This window comes from Monodon monoceros, unplaced genomic scaffold (genome assembly GCF_005190385.1).
Source record: "Monodon monoceros isolate NGI ecotype Baffin Bay Population unplaced genomic scaffold, NGI_Narwhal_1 Super_Scaffold_18, whole genome shotgun sequence".
Classification (NCBI taxonomy): domain Eukaryota; kingdom Metazoa; phylum Chordata; class Mammalia; order Artiodactyla; family Monodontidae; genus Monodon; species Monodon monoceros.
In genome coordinates, this window is record NW_021703774.1 from 161,218,318 (window position 1) to 161,243,402 (window position 25,085).

At 54.9% G+C, this 25,085-nt stretch overlaps 1 protein-coding gene across 3 annotated transcripts; it reads right to left on the reverse strand.

Annotated features, from left to right (window-relative positions):
- Positions 1 to 700: 700 nt before the first annotated feature.
- On the reverse strand, positions 701 to 25,085 carry LDLRAP1 (low density lipoprotein receptor adaptor protein 1). Of its 3 annotated transcripts, none has more exons than XM_029229076.1 (9): positions 24,908 to 25,085; positions 16,314 to 16,456; positions 15,397 to 15,509; positions 12,975 to 13,089; positions 7,338 to 7,410; positions 6,867 to 6,953; positions 6,213 to 6,343; positions 4,493 to 4,524; positions 701 to 2,731 (listed from the first exon to the last, which is right to left on the reverse strand). In XM_029229076.1, the coding sequence occupies exons 1-9, from the start codon at positions 24,993 to 24,995 to the stop codon at positions 2,587 to 2,589; spliced, it is 927 nt and encodes a 308-aa protein (XP_029084909.1). In that variant the 5' UTR covers positions 24,996 to 25,085; the 3' UTR covers positions 701 to 2,586. The 3 variants fall into 3 exon arrangements, with proteins under 3 accessions (XP_029084909.1, XP_029084910.1, XP_029084908.1); XM_029229077.1 differs by having other exon boundaries at positions 4,493 to 4,527; positions 16,314 to 16,555; positions 24,908 to 25,012; XM_029229075.1 differs by having other exon boundaries at positions 2,383 to 2,731; positions 4,493 to 4,527.

Genomic DNA, 25,085 nt, shown 5'->3' on the forward strand with positions numbered 1-25,085 from the left:
ACATCACCAACAATATGATAATTGTCATCCGAATCTCACAAAACCCAGGGAGGCAGAAAGGGTGGTGATTGTTGTACCCTTTTCCCAGATGGGGAAACTGAGGCTCAAGGAAAGAAGTGACTGATCCAGTGTCACAGTCCCAGGTGGCAGAGCCAGAGCTAGACCTTGGGTCTCCCAAGTCACGAAAACACACTTTCCTTCATCCCCCACCCTAGTCCCCAATCACACCCAAGCCACACGTTCTGAGTCCACGTGGACAGGGAGGGTGTCTGGACTGCTGTCCCCAGCACTGAATCCCAGGCCTGGTTTGTGTTTAGCACAAAGTCTGTCAAATGAATAAACGTCATGGACTCATTTGAGGATGTGACGGAAATGAGAGACACCATCCCCAAGAAAAATGTATGTGTGGCCACACGCATAATGTACATTTCAAGGGGTCACAGACCCTGGTTAGGAGGCCTTGACCTAGGTTTTCAGAGGCCTCTCCAGTGCTGAGCTCACTAAGCTATCCAGAGATGACCTCATCGCACAACCCATCTGCCTGGTGGAAAGGGGGCCCTCGGGCTTCATCTAGGGGATCACAGACCATTATCCCCCATGTCTGGGTCTGTGGCCACCACTGCTCCAACCACCCAGGGCAGGGGCTGCCCAAGGCCACGCTCCTACGTGGCTACCACGACACTCCATGCAAGTGCTCTTTGTATTTCAAAAAGAGAACATTTATTACTTATTTTTTTCCTCATTAGAACTTCCTTTACAGCAATACAAAGTAAAGCACAACAAAACTTATCTGTAGACACAAGGGGAGCACACTGACCACTGTTGGCCAGAGACCAGATGAAGGCCCCATGGAGACTCACACAAACACAGCACAGCCTTTCTCAGGTCTCCTGGACCCTTGTGCCAAGGGTGGCCTGTGTCAGGCCCAAGCCCTGCTGCCTCACGACAAATACAGGGGCTGATACCAAGGAGATCTGGGGTGGGCAGCGGGGGTGCAGGAGCTGGGCCAGGGAACGGAAGTTATCTTTACACTTTGATAAAGGCAATCCCACCCCACCTCTCACCCAGGCACTCCTGTCTCTGTGTTTTGATTCAGATGCTTAGTTAGATAAGTAGATTCTAAGAAACGGTGTGTTTCCTGGGCTGGTGAAACCTGCTCCAACTATCACCAGAGACTTAAGCTTGGTAAAGCCAGGCCTGGGAGGCACCTGAGGACGAAGAACGTGCTGGCGGCTTTGCTGGGAGCCCCATGGGGGTGATAGGAGAGGAGGGGAGACTCTGAAGACAGGCTGCTGCTGGTACGTCCCCGACCCGGGGTCGGAGCATCAGGAAGGAACAGCGTGATGCTTACGAAGTTTGGTTCTGTTTCACCCTCTAAATTAGCAGACTTCAAACACTTCCATTTTCACAGAAATCAACAGCGAGACAGCTAGCAGGGCACACAGGCTCATGCCAGTTATGTGAGTAAAGGCACCAGATGGTTTGTTACGAAACACATTTTGGTCAGAAAATAGCTGGGGCTTTTTGGTTCCTGGGAGGACAACAAAGCTAGAAGAAAGGAGGTGTGAGTTGAGAGGTGTGGGTGAGAAGGCAGCTGTGGCACCAGATCTGGGTTCTACTCTTGACTCTGCCCCTTCCACGCGTGCGGTCTCAGTTTCCTCATCTAGAAACTGGCAACCAAACATTCGCAAACAAATCTAGGTGTTAGGTTTCACGCACTATCTCAGGAAGTACGGGGAGGTGGGGCTCAGACCAAATAGCGGCGCGGGAAACCTTCATCCACGTGGAGGGGGAAGGGCGGGACGGGAGCTCTGCAGGAGGCGGTCACACAGATGACCCCGCGGCCGCAGGCAGACTCTGGGAGTCCAGGGCAGCCACTTACACCGGTTCCAAGCACTGCCGGGGACTTTGGGCCTCGTCTCTCGGAAGAAGGGCAGAAAGAAAGCTCTACGCAACGAAGCACCATCGAGGAGCTGGGGGCCACACCTGCTGTGTGTGCTTTAAAGTGCCTGCCACGTGTTGTCTTTGGTCAGGGTCTGCCCCTCTGTCTCTGAGAGCCCCCAGGGCCAGGAGCCCAAGCCCCGGCCCGCTGGGCCCCCCACGGAAGGCGGGCTGGATGTCACAGTCTCCTCCCGCGGCTGTGTTGCCCTCCTGTGCTCAAAGGATGACAGAAATGAACGATCCGACTACTTTCAGTAAGGAGCAAGGGCACCTCCAGGGAAATCTGGGCCCTTGAAGAGAAGGGACAAGAAATGCTTTGGCCACCATCCTGACACCCACAGTGGAGCAGAGCTCGCTCAAGAGAGGGCAGAAAGCTGGTTATAACACTGCGCTCGTGCCTGATGCAAAACCAGCTTCTGAGTTGAACCAGGAGTCACTGAATAAATATTCAAGGCATCTTTCAGTTCTCGGAGAAAGAAAGGGGTTAAAAAAGAATCTCTCCTTCCCTCTGCTTGACTGGTTGCAGCTCTGATCTGCAGACTGACAGCGCTGCCGACTGAAGGACACTGGCTGGGGGTCCTGGAGCTGGCCCCGCCCCCGACATGGGTGGCTTTGGTTTGTCACGTGTCCTGCCAGCCCCAGGCCTCAGAAGTTGAAGAGGTCATCTGGCTCGGCGCCACCGCTGTCAGGCTTGTCCCAGTCGACGGGCGAGAGGCACTGGGCGTAATGAATGTCCTGTGCTGTCAGTCCAGTGTCCAGGACCTGAGGGTTCGTCCGAGATTGGGCAAGCCTGGAAGGCAGAGCTGCGTGAGCTGGGGGCCCAGGCAAGGGGCTGGCGGGGCCCCGAGGAGCCGGTCCAGCCTGGCCAGCACCAGGGTCAGAAGTGAGAGGACGTGGGTGGGAAAACGGCAGGACACATGGCCAAAGAAGCAAGACCCGGATGTCAGTAGAGGTGGCGCCTCTAACCAGAGAGCCTACCCTTGAGGGTCAAGGGGCTCAGAAAACTGTGGGGCAGGCAGTGGCGTTCCCACCACGGAGAGGCTGGGGCACCCACACCATCCACAGCTCCATCAGGAAAGAGGAGAAAGGGCAGCGCTGCCAGCGCCAAGAGGGGCATGCGTGGGAGAGAGCCTGGGGCAACCATGGAAGACCACTGGCTTTAACTATGTTCAACACAGTGCTGTTCACAAAGTAAATTCAAAAAGGGGCACAACTGAACGTACCAAGAATAGGGAGAGTTAAATAAATTACGGCCCATGTCCTTAAAAGAACATGAGGCAGTCAGTGAATGAGGTGTTTACAAGGAGTTTTTAACAGCCTGGAGAAATGCTCCTGATACACCAGCAGTAAGTGAAAATCAGGATCCCCAAATGCAAATACGATGAGCTGATGAATGCAAAAAAAATGTATATGTATAGGATTAGCGTGAATTAAGCCCCAAAGTCAGGGCTGTGGGATTATGGGATGGTGTTATTTCCTGTTTAACGCTTTGCTGATTTTCCAAGTTGTTCATTAAGGGCACAAGACACTTTAGTAATCTGGAAAAAGTGAATGAAAGATTTCCTTCAATCAAGGGGGTTGTAGTCAGCCAGAGAAGCTGGGAAGATGGTAAAAAGAATCATGAAGGGGCCACACACGCCACTCCCCCGACCTGGGCTGCACCGAGAGGTTTCCACTGGTTCTGGCAGGAAGGGGATGGGGAAGCGGGGGAGGGCTGTAGGGGGCTTCTGAGGGTCCCAAGGGAGAAAGGAAGGCCTGGCCGACCAGGGCCCAGTGCTCGGAAGCCTGAGCTGCCTGGGCCTCTCCTCAGCCAGCCTTCTTGGTGGCGTGTCCCCAAGCTGAAGGCAGCCATGGACAGAGATGGCCCCTGGGAAAAGGGGAAATGCCACCAGCCTCTGGTTAGACCAAATATCTCCTAATGGGACTCACATCCCTCCTCTACGTAATGCTCCATGGGCTTAATTAAACACTGCCTTTGGGCTTCCCTGGTGGCGCAGTGGTTGTGAGTCCACCTGCCAATGCAGGGGACACGGGTTCGTGCCCCGGTCCGGGAAGATACCACGTGCCGCAGAGCGGCTGGGCCCATGAGCCATGGCCGCTGAGCCTGCGTATCCGGAGCCTGTGCTCCGCAACGGGAGAGGCCACAACAGTGAGAGGCCCGCGTACTGCAAAAAAAAAAACAAAAACACTGCCTTCTCCCTGCCCCTTTCCGTAAATGCAAAACCTCTGGAAGGAACAAAGCCTGCAAAAAAGCCCATTTCTGAAGGCTACACCAGGTGTAGGAAGAGGAAGCCAACCTGAGCTGTAGTGTGTTCAGTTCAGCTCAACCTGTGGTAGAGCGGTCACCAGGAATAGCTTTTGATTCAACAGCAAGAACTTTCTGGCAGACCTAGCCAGATAGTGAGCTCCCCACCCCTGGAGGTATCTGAGTTGAGATTTTTGCTCTGGGGAAGGTCAGAGTTCACATTCTCAGACATGGCAAAGGGCCCTGGAGACCAACCCCCAAGTGCCAGGCCTCCTCCCCCAGCACCAGGAGCCCACCTAACGTTACCTTGAAAATGCTTCATCCAGGCCATCATCCAGCTCCTTGGGGAAAACAAAGCAGGAGATAAGAACCCTCAGAGGGGGAGCCCGTGCTCACAGCCGGGGCTTGTCCCAGCCCTGGGTAAGCTATAGGGACGTGGCACACAAGCGTAGGAGTCTGGTGGGTGCCTAGAGGAACAGGCACAGGCAGGCCTTCCACCTGGCTACTGCCACCAGCATCTCGGCACAGGGACCCAAACCTGGGATGTGGGACAGGAGAAAGGGCACCTAGGTGCCTAAAGACCTGGGGGTTCAATTCCCAGCTCTGCCACGACTCAGCAACACCTTAGGCAAGTCACTGCTCCTCTTTAAGACTCAGCTTTTCCTTCCACAGAATGAGGGGGTTGGACCAGACGACCTCTACAGCTTTCAAATTCCAAGAGGGAGGATGCGAAGAAGGTTTTCTTGCTTTCACCCACTTTCAGAAGCTGAGCCCAAATTCCAAGCTCACAAGGGATAGCTGATGGCAGGAATGCCACAGCCTAGGTGGGAAAACAATGGGCAAGGCTCCCTCCACAGCCTCCGGGAGGACGGGCAGGTGGCAAGGCTGGTTCCCAGACTGCAGAGAACAGGCTCGCAGTGCCTGCTTGGGGGACACTGGGTGGCCCCCAACAGGCAATGGGATTTGATAGGTTTTCAAGTCCATCAATGTTCCAGATTTTTAAAATTAAAGAGACGTGCATAGCACAGGGAGATCAGCTCGATGCTTTGTGACAACCTAGAGCGGTGGGATAGGGAGGGTGGGAGGGAGGCTCAAGAGGGAGGGGATATGGGGATATATGTATACATGTGGCTGATTCACTTTGTTGTACAGCAGAAACTAAAACAACAGTGTAAAGCAATTATACTCTAATACAGATTAAAAAAAAGATTTTGCAAAAATGTAAAAAAAAAAAAAGAGAGAGACATGACAAGTAAAGTAACACGTCATTCGGCAATAGATCCTGGACTAGAAAAAGGACATTGGAGGGACAAGTGGAGAAATGTGAATCAGGTCTGTAGATTATATAAGTGTTGCATAAATGTTAACAATTTTGATCTTTGTAATGTGGTTATGTAAGATGTTAACAATTGAGGAATCTGTATGAAGAGGAACAGGAATTCTTTGTACCATTTCTGTAATTTTTTATCAGTCTGAAATTATTTCCAAATGAAAAAAATTTCTAATTTTTTAAATTGAAAAATTATGTTCCTCTGGGAGATTCTGCAGGCAGAGGTCATCATCATCACTGAAGAAGTGAAAAAGCTGAGACAGAGAGAGGTCAGAGTGCTTGCCCCGGGTCACAGAGTGAGTCAAGGGCCAGGCTGCCTGCCTGAGTCTCAGGCTCCTCGTTCAGGGGGCCGAGGGGGAGAGGCTTCAGGAGCGAAGTGCCCATGCCGAGAACAAGGGGGCCTTTGGTTGGTCCTGCAGTGGGCAGAGCCACGGATGCTCAGGCCAAGAGGCCAGGCATTGTGAGGAGACAGCTGTGCCGGGAGCCAAGGCTGTTGGGGACGCAGCCCTAGGTTCAAAGGGGACATTATTCATCCCCTACCCTGAGTCTGGCTGCTAGGCTGGGTCAGGCCCTCCTGGAGGCCTGCAAGTCACGGGCTCCAGGGTCTGCACCTTGGAGCTGCCTTAGGCCTCATCCAGGGATCAGGCCAAGGCTCACTGGATCCTGGGGGGGTCCCCAGGCCACACGACCACTCACCCAGACAACGCTGCTGCTGTTTAAGGCTTCAGGTCGCGGTGCCTCGTCTACGTTAGCGGTGTTAGCGCTGACCGTGGACAGCGGGGCCTTGGCTGTCTCTTCCAGGTCCAGCAGGTTCCCAGTGGCGACCACTATGAGGGGTCAGGTGTGTCAGGAGGAGAGGAGGTTCCTGTCTCCCAGCCCCATCCTGGAGCCTCCTGGGCTACCCTGGTCCCAACTCCCTCCTTGGGCATGGCCTTTCCAGCCCTATCACCCAGACCACCCAGAGCCCCACCCTTGCACCTCCTGAAGCAGCTGGACAGCTGCCCACAGGGTGGGAAGCTCTCTCCCACTCATGGTTTAGGCTGAAACCCATATTCACAACAGGTATTAAGTTTTTTAAGAGATCACACAACAAGATGTAAAGTGTATAGGGAGAGATGTATACACAGATTTATATACCTGTATAGGGACATATCTGGAGGAACATGCACCAAAACAAGTAATTTTTCCCCTTTGCCTGCATTTGCTAATTTCTCTATAATAAACAAGCATTATGTATTTAACACCAAAACAAAGATAAAAACCCCGGAGTTTACCCCAGCCCAGGAGGGAGGGGGGCCCTCTGGATGAAGGGTCCCATGCCATGCAGCCCCTCCCCCGCCCAAGACTCACGGCTCTTCAGCGAAGGGGTGCTGTCTCGGCGGCCCCCCCCCAGGATGTCCCCTCCGTCTTGGCTGCTTTTCTCCCTCTTCTCCTTCTCTGTGGGACCAAGGCACAGCGCGTTGGAGCCCCCGACCCCAGCACTCCATCCCTAGCCATCACTGGGCAGGGGTAGGCTGTGGCCAATCTCAGGGGGCAGGTGTTAGGTCTCCAGAATGGAGAAAAGAAACTCTGCATATTTCACTTAATCCTCACAAGGACCCTGGGGGAGGGAGACAACTGCTCCCAGTTCTTCAGATGGGGAAACTGAGACTCGGAGGTGAAGGGGCCTGTGCAAAGCCACAAACCAGATAGGCGATGAAGCTGACGATCAGTCCAGGCCTGACTCCAGAGCCTTTACCGTCCTCCCCGCCCCTACTGCTCTGCTGGTCTTCTTCAACGCCCCTGTACACCCCACCCACCATGTCCACAAACAAGACTCACCTTCCTTGGATACCTGCCAAAACTCAAAAGCGACTTTGAAGGCCTGGGCTACTGTGAGGGTGACAGCCTGGGCCTGAAAAACAGGAAGTGGGGTCAGGGGAGGGGTACAGTGTTAGGCAGGTAAACGCAAGTCTCAACTGGAGGCCCAGGGACTCCAGGCCAGGTCCACCCTGGCTGTCCCAGGCTCTGGAATGCCTGATTGGCAGAGGCAGAGTCCTGGCCCCTCCCACATCACCAAAGCTGATGTAATGAGGCCACACCTTCCCCAGGCAGCTGGGTCCCATCTTCACTACGTGGAGCCCAGCCAAGATTCCCACGGGTACTCCAATCCCCACCTTGGCAATGGCTATTCACCTCTACTTTTTTCCTTCGCCTTGGAGTTCCCCTAAATGCAATTAACTGTGAGGCTTATTTCCTCCGAGAAGTCCTCTCTAATTACCTGAGGACTGCACACAGTAACTTAGTCCTTAAAATGAGAGAACAGAAAAGCCAGAGTTGGAAAGGGCCCCGCCACTGCCTGAATGAGCCACAGCTGGAGAGGCAAAGGTTAGACTCTGGTTACTACTATGCTGGGTCAGAGGGGCTTATAACTGAATGCCAGAAAGGCAGTAGGAGGCTTCTACATTTCCTGGCAGGAGCAATATGTCAATGAGGGCCCAGGGCAGAAGACTAAAACCATCCAGTGCCATAACCCACCTGTAAAGAACCTGGGGGACTCCCATCTACTCCTTCAAACCCAACTCAAATGTCACCACCTCTCTCACGTCACGTCATGTCGCGTCACAGGCACTGGGCTTCCACAGCCCTGCCTACCTCTCTCTGGTGTCACGCATATGAAAGTGTCACCAGCTCACATGCCTGTGTCACCCCACCTGGGTGCTCCCTGAAGGCAAGCATCGACTCTGAACACCCCTGATTCCCAGAGCCCTCCAGGGGTGTCTAGGATGGTGGCTGAATTGCATTTGCCCAGGGGCAGGTCTCCTGAGGCCTTACACTCCAGCCAGGACCTACCCTTAGCCCACCTTCAACTCAGCCCTTTCCTCTCTGATTCCAGTTCAGGGTTAATCAGCTCAGCTTCTGGGAGTGGAAGTCCCAGAGCTCGCAACTGTAGCCGGAAGCGACATGTAGCGTCCTCTGCAAGCTCGGCCTGGGGAAGAAAGCCGCCAGACTCTTTGAAGTGTATGACACGTTCAGGCCTAACCCGCCTCGGCCCCACTCCCTTCGCCTCCGCCAGACAACTCAATTTAATTGAGAAATGAATCTGTGGCTACTGCCTTTAAAATTCTTTTAAAATTTAAAATCCCTAAACAAGCTGACTGATCCATGCCAATTAAATTTCACGAAGTATAAAATCTCATTTGAATGTCTCTGTCATTTACATTTTTGATGGAAGTACGGGCGCTTTATGGCAAAACTTAAATATGGTAATTAAGGATGAAACTCTTCACAGCTGTTTACAATTTAAGCTGTCACGTCTGGATCAAGTTTAATAGACCCAGTTACCATTGAGAATTGCCCATGAAATAAAAATATGGGCTAATTACCAGCCAGAGTCAGATCACTATACACCCAAGCAAGGGCTGGTCACCCAGTGTGGCAGGGAGATGGGAACGCCATTATTTTTGCCTCCAGGAAATCTGAGGGCACAAGTCCGACACTGCTTTTGCATAAATCTGCTTGTTCATTTGCATACATCCCCGCCCTTTCACCCCGGAGTCCTGAGCTGCAAGTTAAACCAAACATAACTCAAGACGCAGATGCATGCAGGTGGCTGAAAGCCCAGGCTGGGCAGAGACCGGGAGGGGGTGGGCCCCGTTTTCCTGGGCGACTGCAGGAATCTGGGCACTAGCGATGGAAGGATTGCTCAGGCCTGCCCACCGAAAAGCCCTCCTTGACTCCGCAGGCCAGGAGCCTGCCCCTCCTGAGTGCCTCTGGCCTCTGAGTCTGTCTTATTACCCTGACCAGGTACTGCCTTGCCCAGCTTTTGACGTCCCTGTTTTGTTCTGGGTAACCAGGCTGTTAGCTTCTCACGGGGACCAGGTCTAGCTTAGGGCTGCAGACCTGGGCCAGGACCCCGGAATAAAGGACCCCAACCAGGTTCTCAAACCAAGTCGGGCCAGGTGCCCTGTACAGCCCTGCTGCCCAGAAGCATAAATCACTGCACAAAAGGATGACCTGAGGAATGCCAGTGGCCTGGGAGGGAGAATAGCCCTGCCGCACCCGACCCCAGGTAGAATTAGGGAGTCCACCTGTACTGCAACCCTGGGCTCCCCACCGATGTCAGCAATGGCACCTTCACTTCAGAGCCCAGAGGCTGAAGTGCTGGCTGAGGCCTCCCAGGTGGGCAGATGGAAACATTTCTTTGTACAGAACCTTATCCTGGCCATGCCCAATAGAAGCCACAGGGAAAGAGAGGCCAGGTGGTTGGGCTGCCTGAGCTGAGCTGAACTGGTGGGTGACCCAGAAAGGGACCCATTTGCCCCTCAATCTGGGTGGGTCCTAGGCTTCTTGCTCATTCAGGCAGCCCAGCAAGGAAGGGTGGGGATGTGGAAACTCTGGGCCCTTGGCCAGAACGACTGAGGGCTACGTCAGCGTGCAAATTCAAGGCTCCCCTGAGGTTGACTCTACCTAGCCATCCACCCAGGCTCTGGTGACATCTGAATCCCCAACCCCCAATCATACCACTTCATTTTGCACCTCTGTGTCTTTGCACGTGCTGATTCCTGTGCTGGAGTGCACCCACCCTCTCACCACCCTGCCCCATTTTGCTTGGCCTGGCAAACTCCTACTTACTACTCATCCTTCAAAGCCCACCTCAAAATGTCTCCTTCTCTGAGAACGCTTCATGTGCCACCTCCAGAGTGACTTAAAAACCTCCGCCTGAGAGCCAAGCTCCCTGTATGCCCGTTACTGAATCCCGGCTCTTCTCTCCCGTCGCCTGGTTCGCATCTTCACGGCCACCCTGGGTCCCCAGTGCCCGACACAGAGCTCAGCCTGGGACAGGCAGCAGCAAGCACGTGGAGGGACCTACCAGCAGGCAGGATGTGGACTGAGGCGCCCATTTCACCTCCTGCCTCCTCCGCAGAGACGTCCACTCCGCCCTGAGAGTCTCAAGGTCTCCAACGTGGCCAGACCACAAGGCCATAACACACTGGCAGCTTGGGCTCAGCTGAGGCCTTGGGAGCCACAAGGACACCACACACATCAGGCGGTCTACCGACACCGCCCTGGGCTGGGCTGTCTCTCCAAGGGACCTCCCCAGGGCTCCCTGAAATGGGGAGGCCAGGTGGGAAAGGCTGGAGATGGACAAGCCAATATCCAGCCGCTCCTGAGGCAGATAAGAATGGGCCAAAAGCGAAGAGTCTGGGCCCTGGGTGTCCAGCAGGAGCCCGTCCCTCTGCCCGATGGCTCTGCTGTCAGCACCAAGCAGGCTGGCTGTTTTCCCCAGTACCTGACCTCTTGGCCTGGGGTAGACGGGTTTTGTTCAAGCCTGTCTAAAGTCCTCTGGCCCAAGGCTCCCTTAGCCGCTGGGCCAGCATCCACTTTCTTTTACCCCCGACCTCCCCATCCCAGAGGAAGCCTCTACATGTTGGGAGCCCCTGCACTGCAGCAATGGCTGAGGGCCAGCTGCCCCTGCCCAGTGCCTGCTCTGGTCAGTGGGGAGGAAGAGACAAACAATGGGGACATAATGAGCTTGTTCTGTGGGAACAAGGCTGTCACGGGAGAAGCCACCGCAGCTCAGGGACCCAGGGCATCATGAGGCCCCGGGTGAGTGGCTGGCGACATCGAGTCTGCAGGAAAGAAACAAGGTGCACGAAAGAAACTGAGACCTTTCAGAACAATCCTGGAGGTCATTGAGGTGACCTCCTCATTCTGTTGATGGCATGCAGCCCAAAGAAGGTCAGGGTCTTATCCACGGTCACAGAGGATCAGGCCCCTGGTCTGTCTCCTCCTACAGTGCTCCTCCCACAAGACCTGTGGTAGGCTGAATCGTACTCCCTCCACCCCACCCCACCCCACCCCACCCCCGGTAAGATGTCCACATTCTGATCCCTAGAACCTGTGAATGTTACTATACATGTCAAAAGGAACTTTGCAGATGTGATTAAGTTAAGGACTTTGAGATGGGGGATTATCCTGGATTACCCAGCGGGCCCAATCACAAAGGACCTTATGAGAGGGAGGCAGGAGGGTGAGAGTCAGAAATAGCAATGTGATGACAGAGCAGAGAGGGAGACCGGAAGATGCTCCACTGGCTCTGAAGTTGGAGAAGAGGGCCCTGAGGGGTAGCAGAAAGCCGGGGTGGGGCGGGGGTCACTTTAAGACTGTGATGTCCTGGATATGTCCTTGATGACATGGGGAGGGGAACGGATCCTGTCTCCTTGGCTACAAGGACCACAGGGCACAGGAACTGGGGCTCTGGGCTTCGTACACAGAGGTTAACAGAGGCCAATACTAAATCAATAAATGTCGGGAACCTCCTTACAGGGCGGATGCTCAGATCTCTGGGGCCTCAGAAACAAAAACTTCAATGACAAAGGCTGACTCCCTCCAGCTGCTTGCCACGAAGTTCAAGACAAAAGCCCAGAGACCACTGAGGTCCAGCTCGTCCCAGCTAGATGTGTCAGGGCGGCCTGGAAATGGGGTGAGGGACTCCTGGCTCCTCACAGCCATGCAGGGAGAGAAGAAACGTGGGTTTAGACCCTCGGCTAGCTAACGGCACCCTCTGCTAGATGACAGCTAGCTACCTCACCTTCAGCAAGAGAGCTGACCTCTGTGAGGCTGTTTCCTCATTAAAAATAAAAATGAGGGCTTCCCTGGTGGCGCAGTGGTTGAGAGTCCGCCTGCTGATGCAGGGGACGCGGGTTGGTGCCCCGGTCCGGGAAGATCCCACATGCCGCGGAGCGGCTGGGCCCGTGAGCCTTGGCCGCTGAGCCTGCGCGTCCGGAGCCTGTGCTCTGCAGCGGGAGAGGCCACAACAGTGAGAGGCCCGCATACAGCAAAAAAATAAAAAAAAAAATTAACAAAAAATAAAAAAGAAATAAAAATAAAAACAATGAACGCAGTTACAGCGCCCACCTTGCAGAGTTGCTCCGAGGAGTAAATGAGACTGTACCTTAAAGATTACCACTGAAACAGGCACAGAGTAGGTACCAAAATATGGCCATTTCCCTCCCTTCTCCGGCCACAGTGAGCCAGGTCCTCTGAGGGCCCTCACCTTTGCCTTTCACACTGGGCACCTCTGATCACACTGGGCACCTCTGATCACCAGTCTCTAGAGACTAATCCCTATAAGGCCCTGCACCTTATAGTGACAGGAGACCCCCTCCCGCCCCAGATCTCAAATCCATCAAATCACATTATAGAGAGGAAGTGGCTCAGGGCACTCACTGGGAATGAGGGCTTGTCGCTGCCCACAGGCCAGCCGAGGGCAGCCCATCCTGACAGGTGGCCCACCTGACTGTAGCCCTACACGGTGCCCTCAGCTCTCAGCACCCACTTGAGGTTCCCAGGGACTTCAGACTTTCTTTAACTGATGTCACCTTTGGGTCCTGCCTTCCCCCCAGTCAGGGCCCCCAAGGCAGGGCTGCCAAGGCGAGGCTAAAGCCTGCTCAAGCCCAGCCTCTCCCCACTGACCATCTTCCGCTTGGTGCAGAGGAAAGCGTGGCACTCAAGATTCTCGCTGTGCTGGCTCTGTGCGATGTACGCAAACACTTTGTCATGCATCTTGTCTGCTGTGCAGTAGGAGATTCTGAAAGGCAAGTGGCAAGTGTCACCAGACTCTGGCACAGGGGCCTGACTGCATCCCGAAAGCCCCTTAGAGCATCTCCCCTGAGTTCCAGAAAGCCTGCCATCCCACTACACCAGGGTGGGACTCTGGGCCTAGCATCCTGGGCCATCCATGGGGTGCGGGAGAGTGGGGAAGCCCAGGCTAGGCAAGAAGGAGTGGTGGTAAAGACTGGAGGAAGGGCTTCCCTGGTGGCACAGTGGTTAAGAATCCGCCTGCCAATGCAGGCGACACGGGTTCGAGCCCTGGTCCGGGAAGATCCCACATGCCGCGGAGCAACTAAGCCCGTGCGCCACAACAACTGAGCCTGCGCTCTACAGCCCACGAGCCACAACTACTGAGCCCGTGTGCCTAGAGCTCGTGCTCTGCAACAAGAGAAGCCACCGCAATGGGAAGCCCGTGCACCACAATGAAGAGTAGCCTCCGCTCACTGCAACTAGGGAAAGCCCACATGCAGCAATGAAGACCCAACACAGCCAAAAAAAAAAAAACAGAAAACTGGAGGAAGGGCACATCCCCCCTCTACTGAGCCACATCCCTAAATAGTAGTAGGTGAGCCCTTACTGTACACCAGGCAACGTTCTAGATATCACCTCACTGCCCTCTGAGATGCGTTCTAGTACTATCCCCACTTTTCAGGTGAGAATACTAAGGCTAAGAGTCTCAGACCACCAGGCTAGTTTCCGGAGGCCATAACCACTGCCATGCTGCCTCTTAAGAGTTTGTGCTAACCAGCTGGAAAGGGGGGCAGGACACTACCCTGCCCACAGTGCCCTTCACCTGAGTGTCCCCCACCTGCCCTCCCTTTGATCACACCCCTGTGCACAGGTCAGATGAGTTACAGGCCCATCTCTCCCAGGGTGACTGAGACTAATGACAGCTTCTCTTGGAGCTGTGGCCAGGGGAAAAGGAGCTGGGAGTAGGGCGGGGGCCTAGGAGGGAGACACAGCAGCTCCCTCCTCTTGAAACACCTTCTCCCCCCTTGTCTGATCCCTCCCCACTGTCTCCAGTCATCCTGGGAATCCCAATCAGAAGAGGAGCTGGCAGCCCAGAGGTGGGACAGAAGCTCAGCAGATGCCCTCACCTCATGTGGCCCCAGTTTCAATCACAGGCATTGACAAAGGGATCATCACCACTTAAAACCCCCAGGTGGGCAGAAGGAGGGGGTGCCAGGTTCCCAACTGCCTCTTCTCCAACCCAGGGGATCCAGCCTCCTGTCCTCAATGCCCTGGGTCTTCGGTATCACTCAACTAGATCCTATTCTTCAAGCCCCAGCAAGGCGCCTCCTCCCGTGACAGGCCCTCCCAAGTTTCCCCAGGCAGGCCTCTCCTTCTCTGCCCTCTTGGGAAACACTTATACTCTATCTCCCATGTCCTCTGCTCCATCCCCTCCTAGACTGGAAGCTCCTTGAAGGCAGGGGCTGGGTCTGATTCCTCACCCGGCACAGACCTCAGCAGAGCAGGTACTTGGACACCAGCTAGAAACTCTAAAACCACGTCCTCAACACACATCCACCCTCCCACCACCGCCCCCCCCAACCCCAGTACTGGCTTTGCTCCAGCCAGCTGAGCCACCTGCTCGGAGACAAGGCAAGAGAGTGCAGGGACGAGAGGCCTGACAGAACTCTGGCCTCGGTGTCCTGGGCGTAGCTCGGCCACTATCTCACCACGTGGCCTTGGGCAATTCCCTCTCTGCGTCTCAGCGACCCCACCTGGAAAATGGACCTGAGCTGCCTGTCTCTTCCAGCTCTGAAATTTTACAACTGACCAGCTAAGAGAGAGGCGGGCACAGCCTGAGGCTCCAAGGGCCGGGCCTGTTGCCCTGTGAACAGCGCCCACCCTCTACAGAGATCATCTACACTCTGGCCTCAGCCTCTGCCTGAGACCTCCCTGGACACCTGGCCAGATGTCCAGAGCTGAGCTGCTGCATTCCCGGCGAAAAAGGCAGTGACTGTGCAGCTCTCCGCTCCAAGCCTGACTCAGCAGCACACTTGGGGGTGGGGTGGGGGGCAGGGGTGTCCCAGGCCGGCTGCAACTAGTGATAATGGCAGCAACAACTGCCATGAGCCACACGCTCACTGTGAGCCAGGCGCAGGGCATCCAGGGCTTCAAAACCACACACCGCGCGGGACCTGTTTCCAACCCCACACACAGATGAGGAAACTAACGCCCCAAGGTCACCCAGATAGGAAGTGGTAGGGTCTGGATTCAGACAAAGCACTCCATCCACTGCCCCGAGCAGCAGACTGAATGTGGGCAATGCTGAGCGTACCTGTAAATGGACACGTTCTCAATGAGCTGGTTGGTGATGTTGTCGGTCAGGATGATCCCCCGTGGCGACACCTTGAGAGTCACCTTCTGCAGCTTCTTCCCACTGGCCTTGGCCTTGGGGCAGACGTGGGTCAGAGGAGCCTACCTACCCACTTGGGACCCACCCTCGTGGGCTACACCCAGCTGCTCTAAGCCCCAGACGCGAGGCCCACGGGAGGCCTCACCTTAGGTGACCGGGGAAGACAATTCAGCGAACACCTTCTTCTAATAAAAATAGGGACAAATGTCACTCACTGAGTACCTGCTGTCTGCCAAGCACGGGACCTCGAGTCATCCTCACAGGCGGCAGGGATTTGCCTCAGGAGAAACCGGACTCAGAGGGGTTAAGGGAGTTGCCCAAGGACACACAGCTAGGAGGGACCTCAGACTTTGAGGGCTGAACGCGCTATCACAGCCCAGCAGGATGGGGACTCCACGCTCCACCCACTGTACCTGCCAGGGCCTGAGCAGAGGGGGCCGAGACCACCAAGAGGGGTGGACTCATAGGGCACGTGCTCACTCAGAGCTGGGGAGGAAATCCAGTCCCTCAGGCCACAGGGCAAGTGGCTGGGTGCCAGCAACCCTCCCACTATCCCTCCCTGGCACGAAGTTACCAACCCTAGGCCGGTGGCCTGAGCTGAGGGAGGGGAGGCTTAGAGAGGCCACGGCCACAGCAGCTGGAGAGGAGGACACTGGCCGGACCCTGCCAGCCCAACGGCTGCCCTCTCGACTCTCTAAGCTGGATGCGGGGGGACGCAGGGGAGGGCAGCTGTAACACGTTCAGTCAGGGTGATGTGCAGGGGACGAGTGCTGACCCCCAATCCCCAGAAGGAGCTGCCCCTTCCTTGTGCTCCCACACCCCACCCCGACTGGGCTCACCGTGGCCACGATCCTCTTGACAGCGGCGGCCGACAGCTCCTCACCCTTGGGCTGCTCCACCAGCGTCATGCCCAGGTACTTGAGGCTGAAGAGCATGCCCTCGAGCAGTGTCTCCCGAGTGTCTGTCCAGTTCTCGGGTAGCTCTGGGTAGAGGAGGATAGGCGCTCAGACCCCGCTGGCCAGGGCCCACCACAGCGACAGCGTCTGCAGGCCCCGTCTCCTAGGAAGACCCAGCAGGGACACTGGGGTCCCCCCATCTATCATTACTTTTATCTTTAATAAAGAAATAACATTTTCTAGTACGTACCAGGCACCACGGTAGGAAGCGTTACATAAAATCTTCTCATTGACCCTCAGGAGGACCTATGAGGCAGACACTTTTATCATACCCATTTACAGACAAAGACACTGAGGCCCAGGGAGGCGAAATCACATGACCAAGTCCACAGAGCCAGCAAGTGCAACAGCCAAGAATCAAACTCTTATTTTCAAACCCGGAGCCCAAACTCTTAACTTCAACGTTAACACTTGCTGAGGGCAAACCATGCCATTTTCTTATTGAATCTTCAACGCAATCCGGTGAGATGGGTATTATTCCCACTTTACGGATTAGGAAACTGAGGCTCAGAGAGGTGAAGTCGTCAGACAAAGGCCACATACAATGAGTAAAGGGTTGGAGTCAGAATTCAAAACTGGGTGGTTCCCATGGCCCCAGCCTGGCCTGCTTTCCTCCATCTGCACAGCCACAGAGACCAAAAGGTAGGGAGGAGGGAGACCAGGAAAGAGACAGCAGCCCAAGGAGGGTGGGCGTGGGGTAAGGCTTAGTGGGGAAAGGGGGAGGTGACTGCTCAAAAACCATCATATGAAGGCCACTGAATCTGGAAGACCTGGGTTCAAATCCCAGCTCTGCTTCCCCCCACCTGCATGGTCTTGGGGAAGGCCCCTCTCCTCTTTGAGACTAATAATGCCTGGGCTACAGCAATGGCACACAGCAGGACACATGGGAAGGATCCTCTGAAAGCTCTGATCACGACTGAGGTCAGGAAGGTTGGGAAATGAGGGGATGAGCCTGGCTCACTGGGTGGTGAAACAGACCAGGAGGGAGAGTTGGAAAGAGGCCTCCATTTCACCCCACCCACATGAGAGAGGGCCCTGAGCAGGCAGAGGGACAGGAGGGGAAGTGTGGTCTTCACTGTGGGAGGGGTCATACAAGAATTCACAGGAGTACCTCGTCTCCCAAACTGAGACCCAGGTGAGGAGGAATTTGTTAACCTGTCATCCAGAGCCTGGCATGCAGCTGGCATTCCTGAGTGAAGGAACCCAGATAGCCCCAAGGCTTTCAGGCCTGCAATGCCCCAACCCCATCCTCAGCTCTGGACCCTGGACCACTGCCCTCCAGCCTCTGCCCTTAGGCCTCCACCTCACATGAAGCCAACCCCCACTGAGAAGACCCCAAAGTGACCCCATCCTCTGTCCCATCAACCATGAGTCTATTTCATTTGATCCTCCAAAGAGAATCAGAAAGTCCCCGAGGTGTCCCAGTCCTGGGTTTGGTGATGGGAACCCTGGAGCAACTCAGACATGGGCCTTGCTCTCAAAGAAACCAAGAATATTGCCACCATCAGGGCAAAACAGAGCTACAGTAACAACAAAGGAGCAGCTCTTACCATTACCTCTAACACTCACGGCTACCTTGCAAGCTGGCATTCTTTCATTCCCATTTCACAGAGGAGGAAACTGAGGCTCAAAGGACAAGTAATTTGCCAAATTATTTGTCTATTTGACACTTAAAGCCCAAGTTCCTAACCATTAGGCAAACGCTATCTTGCCATGAGGCAAACTACCCTCAGTTTAGCAAAAGGTCATGGAGAAGTTCCTAGAGCCAGAGGTACTTCCCCCCATAATTCTTAATTCCTGAGGCTTCCTCTCTGTATGGAGATGCCTAGACCACCACTTTCAACTCGATATTCATCTAAGCAAGGGCGGCAGACTATGTGCTGCCATGCCCGTCGCCTGTGTCCGTGGCAGACATTGCTAATCAACTGCAGCTCTATTCCCTCTGATTTAAAGCCTTCCGACTGTTTCTCAATAAAAGGCTCCTGGCTGGCAATACCAATCCATCAGGGGTGGCCTTGTTCATCTCATTACCCATCCCTGCCCCACAGCAAACATCCTTCCTCTCCCCATTTTCATGTCTTCTCTCTCCCATTTCCACCAGCTCAGCCCTTTCCTGGCCCCTCTCCAAAGCCACTTCCGCTCCCTCCATTCCAAAAGGGCCAAAGCTTGCCAAGGTCACAGACGACCTCTTTGCTGTCAAAACATTCCCCAGTCCCCCCTGACCTCTGAAATACTCGGCATTTTTCTGCAATCCTCCTTCCCTGGCCTGACCCTTCCCCTCTTCTATGGCCTCCTGGAACAGAGCCCTGGTAGACTGGTTGCCACTCATCAGCCTCAGAGACCCTCTGCCCAACCTCCTCACTTGACAGATGATAAAACTGAGGCCCAGAGAAGGATGGGACTTGTGCAAGGTCACACAGCAATCAGAGGGACCCCAGCTCCCAAAGCACTACAGGCAACTCCCACAAGGACTGTTGTGAAATTATAGGTTGCCCAGCCTCGTCTCCCCCCCAATATCCCTGCACGCAAGCACACGCACACACATGCAGGCACGCACACAGCAGACGATCCAATCAGACACAGCTTCTTCCCATGACGTTACATTTACTTTCCCACTTCTTTGCCTTTGCTCAAGGAGCTCCCTCTACCAGAAATGCCCTTCCCTTTGCTTGATTGAAACCCCTCACACCCAGCCTCCTCCAGGAAGGCCTTCTTTGAGGCAGTATGGCCTAGTGGTTAAGAGCAAGGGCCTTAATCCTAGAATCCACTGAGTGAGCCTGAGCAAGTTAATTACTTTCCCTGAGCCTCAGCTCTCTCTTCTATAAAGTGGGAGAAGCAAAAGTCTCCAGCTCACAGGGCTGTGGTGACCCTTTGATGAGATAATGAGATAATAAAATGTAATGAGATAATGAGACAATAAAATGTACTGTGCTTAGCACAGGGCCCCACCCATGGTTTTGCCTCCTGGGGCCTGTCCCTGCTGTCAGGGGTTTCTCTGCCCCTCCTGAGTATGGATCTCCTTCTCTTCCTCCCACAGCCATATCACAACCACCAAGCAGCTGTCTGCTGTGTGTTTTCCTCTTGAAGGACTGCCACGCATGTCTGCCTCCCCCAGGAGCTAGTATGGAGAAGGGGCATCCCCGCTCAATGTTGCTGCTGTCTCATTCTACTTCTCCCTGCCCCTCCCAGGCCCAGCAGAGATCCTCCTGCCCCTCCAGGGAACCATGCCTCCGCGCCCATACTTCTGGGCATGATTCATCTCTTCAGTGAGGTGTAAGTTCTCTCACACCCCACTCCCTCCCTGAAGAAACCGGAACCAAAGAGCACTCAATAAAGACAGAGGTAGGGCTCACTGCCACACCGGCCCGGTCACCATCCAGCCACCTCGGATAGGCTGGAGGCCATGTGCTCCTTCCCAGGAGGAGCCCAGGGTTTCAGGAAGAGCTCCCGGAGGCCCCCAGGCAAATACAGGCCTGAGTCCACAGCGCTGTTCCGGTCCTCGTTATTTTTGGCCGGGTCGTGGGTAATGACTGCACTATTTTAACTTTACGATTTTACAGATGACCTGCTGTCAGAATTAGCTGGGGATGGATGGACCATATGCCCAGTCTAACTTGTAGCTGCAAACATGTACTCTTTTCTTATTAAGCGGGCCCCTGCCCAGGCGTCAGAGCTCTTGTGCCCTTGTGCCCCTTCTGCTGCCCTGGGAGACCCAGCCTGGCTGGTGCCTGGAACATCAGAGCTGCAGCCAAACCCATGGGCCAGGGGGGAACCTCCAGCAGGGGTCCTGGCCTCCAGCCTCGTCTGGCCTGGTGGGGATATGGCCTCAGGAGCCACAGAGTGACACCTCAAAAGAGGACCCAAGCTCTGCTGTGACCTGGAGTGTGGCTGCTTCTCTAGGCCACAGTCTCCTTATCTGACAAATGGGCTCAGGCCTGCAGGAGCATCATCAGAAAAAGGTTCAGCATGTGAAAAGTGCTAGGCAAATTTGAGAAGTCGTTAAGACTATCGAAAGAAAATAATAATTTAAAAAAGGTAATTCCCCGCGGTCCAGTGTTTAGGACTCGGCGCTTTCACTGCGGGGGCCCGGGTTCAATCCCTGGTTGGGGAAATAAGATCCTGCAAGCTGTGGGGCACGGCAAAAAAAAAAAAAAAAAAAAGATAATAGCAGCAGCTACCATTCCTAAGTACCTACTTATACTGTAAGAAAAAAATATGCCGTCAAGGTTAAAATGATGAGGACTGGAGACGGGCTGTGGGGTTCATAGTCACTCTACCTCCCTGGTCCTTGGTTTCGTCATTTAAAAATGGGGACAACAACTGTACCCACCCTATGGGGTTGCTGTGAGGATGAAATTAGTATACACGAGGTAGGCTTAGAACGGTACCTGGTAGATACCAAGTGTGAGTGTTGTGTCATTACCAAGGCTCAAGTGCAAAGAGCTTTAATGCGTACATAGCCATTTGCAGTACTTTATGAGAAGAGTCAAGGATATATTAGGACTCCCATTTCACAGATGAAGACACTCAGAGGTGTCTGGCCATGACTCATAATCCACAGTGCTGGGCCTTGAATCCATAGCTGTGCTCTCTGCTCTCTCCTGCAGCCCGCCAAGCCCCTTCCCATGAGCAGGGACAGGCTCGGGGTCATCCAAGAACGGGTATCCTCTCCTGGAGGCTGCCTGAAAGGAGCGTCTGGCTCACTTTCAGTGGGCAGTGGGTGACCTGACTCCTTCAAGCCACACACCCCTCCCTCTGCCGCCAGACCTGTGAGAAGCAGCGTCCCAGCCTCCAGTTAAATGTCCCTTGCACTTGCTGTTCCCTCTGGCTGGAATGCTGTTCCCAGATTCCTCCCTCCTTGTACTGTATTCATATGTGTGTTCCACGCCTTCTCCGAGAGGCCTTCCCTGACCCCCCTGCACTGACTCTCTCAGTGCCCCACCTTTATCTCCTCGGTGGGTACCATTTCCACACATGCCACCTGACACGCCACTCTCTGGCTGCCGGAGACTCAGATGCCCATGGGGGCTGGGGCAGTAAGAGCTCCTGTTCCCAGCAGCCCCCTCCCACCACTGACAGGAACTGCCCCTCAAATGGAGTAACTGCTCCAGAGCTCCCCACAGGTGGCATCCCAGCCGCCCACAATGGAAACTGGCTTCATGTTGTCCACTCTTCGGACTCCTTTCCCTTCTTGCTTCTCCTACGAACATTTCCTGGGATCTCTTCCCAAATAAGTGGCTTTACTCAGATCCCTGTCTCAGCATCTGTTTCTAGAAGAACCCAAACAAGACACCGCCCGTCATTTCCTCACCCGCTTTATCTTTCTCCTCTTGGCGTCACCACTACCCACAAGCACCCCACTTATCTGCACCCTGGCCACACTGTCTACCTCCTCCCCCAGAGGGCTGGCGCTATCCGAAGAGAGATGGACGCATTGCCCAGACTCGCCCACACCTCTAACAGTGCCCGACACACAGTCAGTGCTCAATACATATTATGGTTTGGGCTTTATTTATATTTTTCATTATAAACATTATAAATAAGGATGAATAGATCTTCCGTCCCGCGCCTACCACCATGAACCAGCTTTGTTGAAACCAGCTTTGTTTTTACCCATTCTCATGGAGTTCTCTGACAACCCGTGGAGGAGCCCGAGGGCCAGAGGGACTCCTCTTGGAAATAAGGGTACTGAGGGGCCAGGGTGAACCACCCTTCCAGGCAGCTGGATGAAAGGAATACCCAGGGCAGGGACTGAGACAGAATATTTATGGCTTCCAAAGAGGTGGGGGGAAAAGCCATGTGTGGGAGAAGGAGAGAGCCCTCCTTCAAAGTCAGCACTAACTGGGAGACAGGGAGCCATGAGGTTCAGGGCAAAGAAAGCTGTCTGCCGCTGGCTTTGCTCTGGGACCTCAGGCAAGTCCTTCTCTGGGCTCCAGTTTCTCTGCAAATAAAACAATGATCACGCTGATCCCAGCTGAGGGCCTTGAGGGGTGAGGAGCAAGTCACAGCCGACAGCAGGTATCAAATCTAACCTTGTACACACTGATGTGTATAAAATGGGTGACTAGTAAGAAAATATAAATAAAAATTAAACATTAAAAAAAAAAAATCTAACCTTAACTCCAGTGGCTTCAGCCTGACCCCAAAACTCAAGCACAGGGCTCAGACCTTCTTGAGGGTTGGGTCCAAGGCCTGGCTGGGACACCACCACAGGCCAGGCTGCCCCAGCACTTCCACCCCAGACACACCGCATGGCTTCTCTCTCTACTTGTGGCCATGTCGGGGCCAGTGACTCCACTTCCCTGAGCCTCAGGCTCCTTTATCTGAGAAACGAATCTGATAAGAATCCCTGCTCTGTCACCTCTGAGGAGCAAATGCACTAATGGAGGCAAAAACACTATGTAAAAGGTAGAGGGACAAAAGCAGTAGTTAGCATTTACTGAAATCTTTCTCTATGCCAGGCAAAACATGATTTCAGCTAACCTGCACCCCCCCAAAAAAATCTGTGGTGGGTACTCCTTGTTATTAACAGTTTACAGATCAGAAAACTGACTTAATAACCAGGGACAGGTGGGGATTCGACCTCGCTTATTCTGGGTCTAGAAGGCTCCAGGATGGCACTCTGGGCTTACTGGGGTCTGCCTAATAGGAAGGCTCTTCTCTCCTCTTCTTTCCTCCACAGACGTAGACAGGCTCTGAGCCCCCAAAACTCTTTCCACCACACTAAGTATCATGTTGAAGGTCCACATGACAGGCAGCGGGAAGGGGAATGGGGGAGAAGGAAACCACCAGTTAGGTGCCAGAAGGAAGTGTTACTGTCAACAACCTTCTCAACATCCCTACCGGGTTAGAACTGTTATGTCCATTTTGCGGATGAGGAAACTGAGGTTCAGAAAGGAAAAGTGACTTGTCCAACATCAGAGCAGGCAGGAGAAACTCTTTTGCACCATCCAAGGTGGCTAACTCTCACCCTTCACCATATCGAGTGAAGGATTCCAAGGGAAGGGGGGCTCCTAAGTTTCCTTCCCTTGCCCAGAGCCCCACACCCCTCCCTTATCCCTAGAGAAAACTGCAGGGTTCCCCCACTGGAACAGTCCGTCATTCTCAGTTCTGATCAAATCCCACAAATATTTAAAGGAGCTATTTTGGGAGTCAATAAATGTGGGAGACGGGTGCATCCCTGGCCTAGTCCAGTCCTAATGGTCTCTGACCCCACCCCCACCAACAGACACCAGCCCACATTCCCAATGCCAGTCTTGTCTTGGTTTAGGAGGCAGGCACAGCTGGAACCACACAGCCGGGCAAGAGGCGGGACAGGGCAGGCTCCCTAGGCCCAGACACGCTGGCACTCCTGGGCCTCCCCTGGGCCTAGCGAACTAGGGCTCCCCTGGTGGAGCCCTGGAAGGCCAAGAGGGAAGGGGGTGGGGTGTGACTGTACTGACAGCGGCTTCCTGGTGCCTGGAGAGGCCAGGGTCCCAGGCGGCTGGGGCATGGGGGGCAGTGTGCAGGAGTCCTGGCTTTGGCTCCATATCTGCCAGGAAGGCTTGAGTGACCCCAGACAAGCCCCTCCGTTTCTCCTCGTGAAAAGGGCTGGGTTTCTCAGGCCTCAAGGGAGGGTGCCAGGTGACGGGTTCCCTGAGAGTAACTGGAGACAGGGAGAGGAGGGGGAGCCGGATGAGGTTCCTCTCAGGCTCCCAGACGCCCCTGGGAGAGGTGGCGGCAGAGTCTGCCATTCCCCCCGGGCGCCCAGGGACATCGGAAGATCAAGCGGGGAGGTGCGAGAAACAAACAGGTTTCAAAAATAGCCAGGAGGCCGGCCGTGGCACCTGGACCCAGCCAGAGGAGGGGACAACGAGGTCTAAATGGGCCGGTGTGTGGTAGGTACCTCCCGAGACCCCAGGTTGAGCCTCGCCCCCAACTTCAAGTAGGTACCTGCAAACCCGGGCTCACACTGAGTCGGCTTCTGGGCGCCCGGGAGTCAAAAGGTAACCTCGTGGTGGGGGAAGGGGGCAAGGGGGCTCCCACCGGCCGCTGACCTCGGGGCCAGAGTGCTGGGGTGCGGGATGGGGGTATCTTCCCAAGCCTCTGCCCCCTGCTCCCTCCCCGGGTACCGACGCTGAGCTCCTGCCTCCCCTGGCTGTCCAAAGAGGGGACGTGCTGGGGTCGCGCAAGTCTCTTCCTTTGACCTGCAACCTCCCTCCGACTGCAGCCCGCACCTGGGGACCCCGAGCTCCGGTTTCTTCCCCCAGCTTCTGCCCTTCCTCCCCAGCCGCACAGAATGGGGACGGGAGTAGGAACGCAGCTTGACCCTCGGCGACCCCGAATCCCGCAGGGCCGGGTAAGGTCGCTCCGGACCGCAGGGCGCGACTCAGGCCCTGCCTCTCCCCGCCCCGTCCCGGGACTCTGAGGAGGGGCGTCCGTGCGCCCCGACCCCCGCCCGGCCCCCGCCGGGCCCCGGTGGTCGCGCACGCACTCACTCCGGTGCCGGCCGCCGCACCCCCAGCTCTGCTTGGCGAGGCTGGGGCTCCTGATCAGCGCCCGCCCGGCGGACTTGAGTGCGTCCATAGCCGCTCGGGCCGCCGCCGCCGCCGCCGCCGCCGCAGCCAAAACTCCGTCAGGGAAAACTTTCAGCCGGGGCCGGGTGGCTCACGGGCT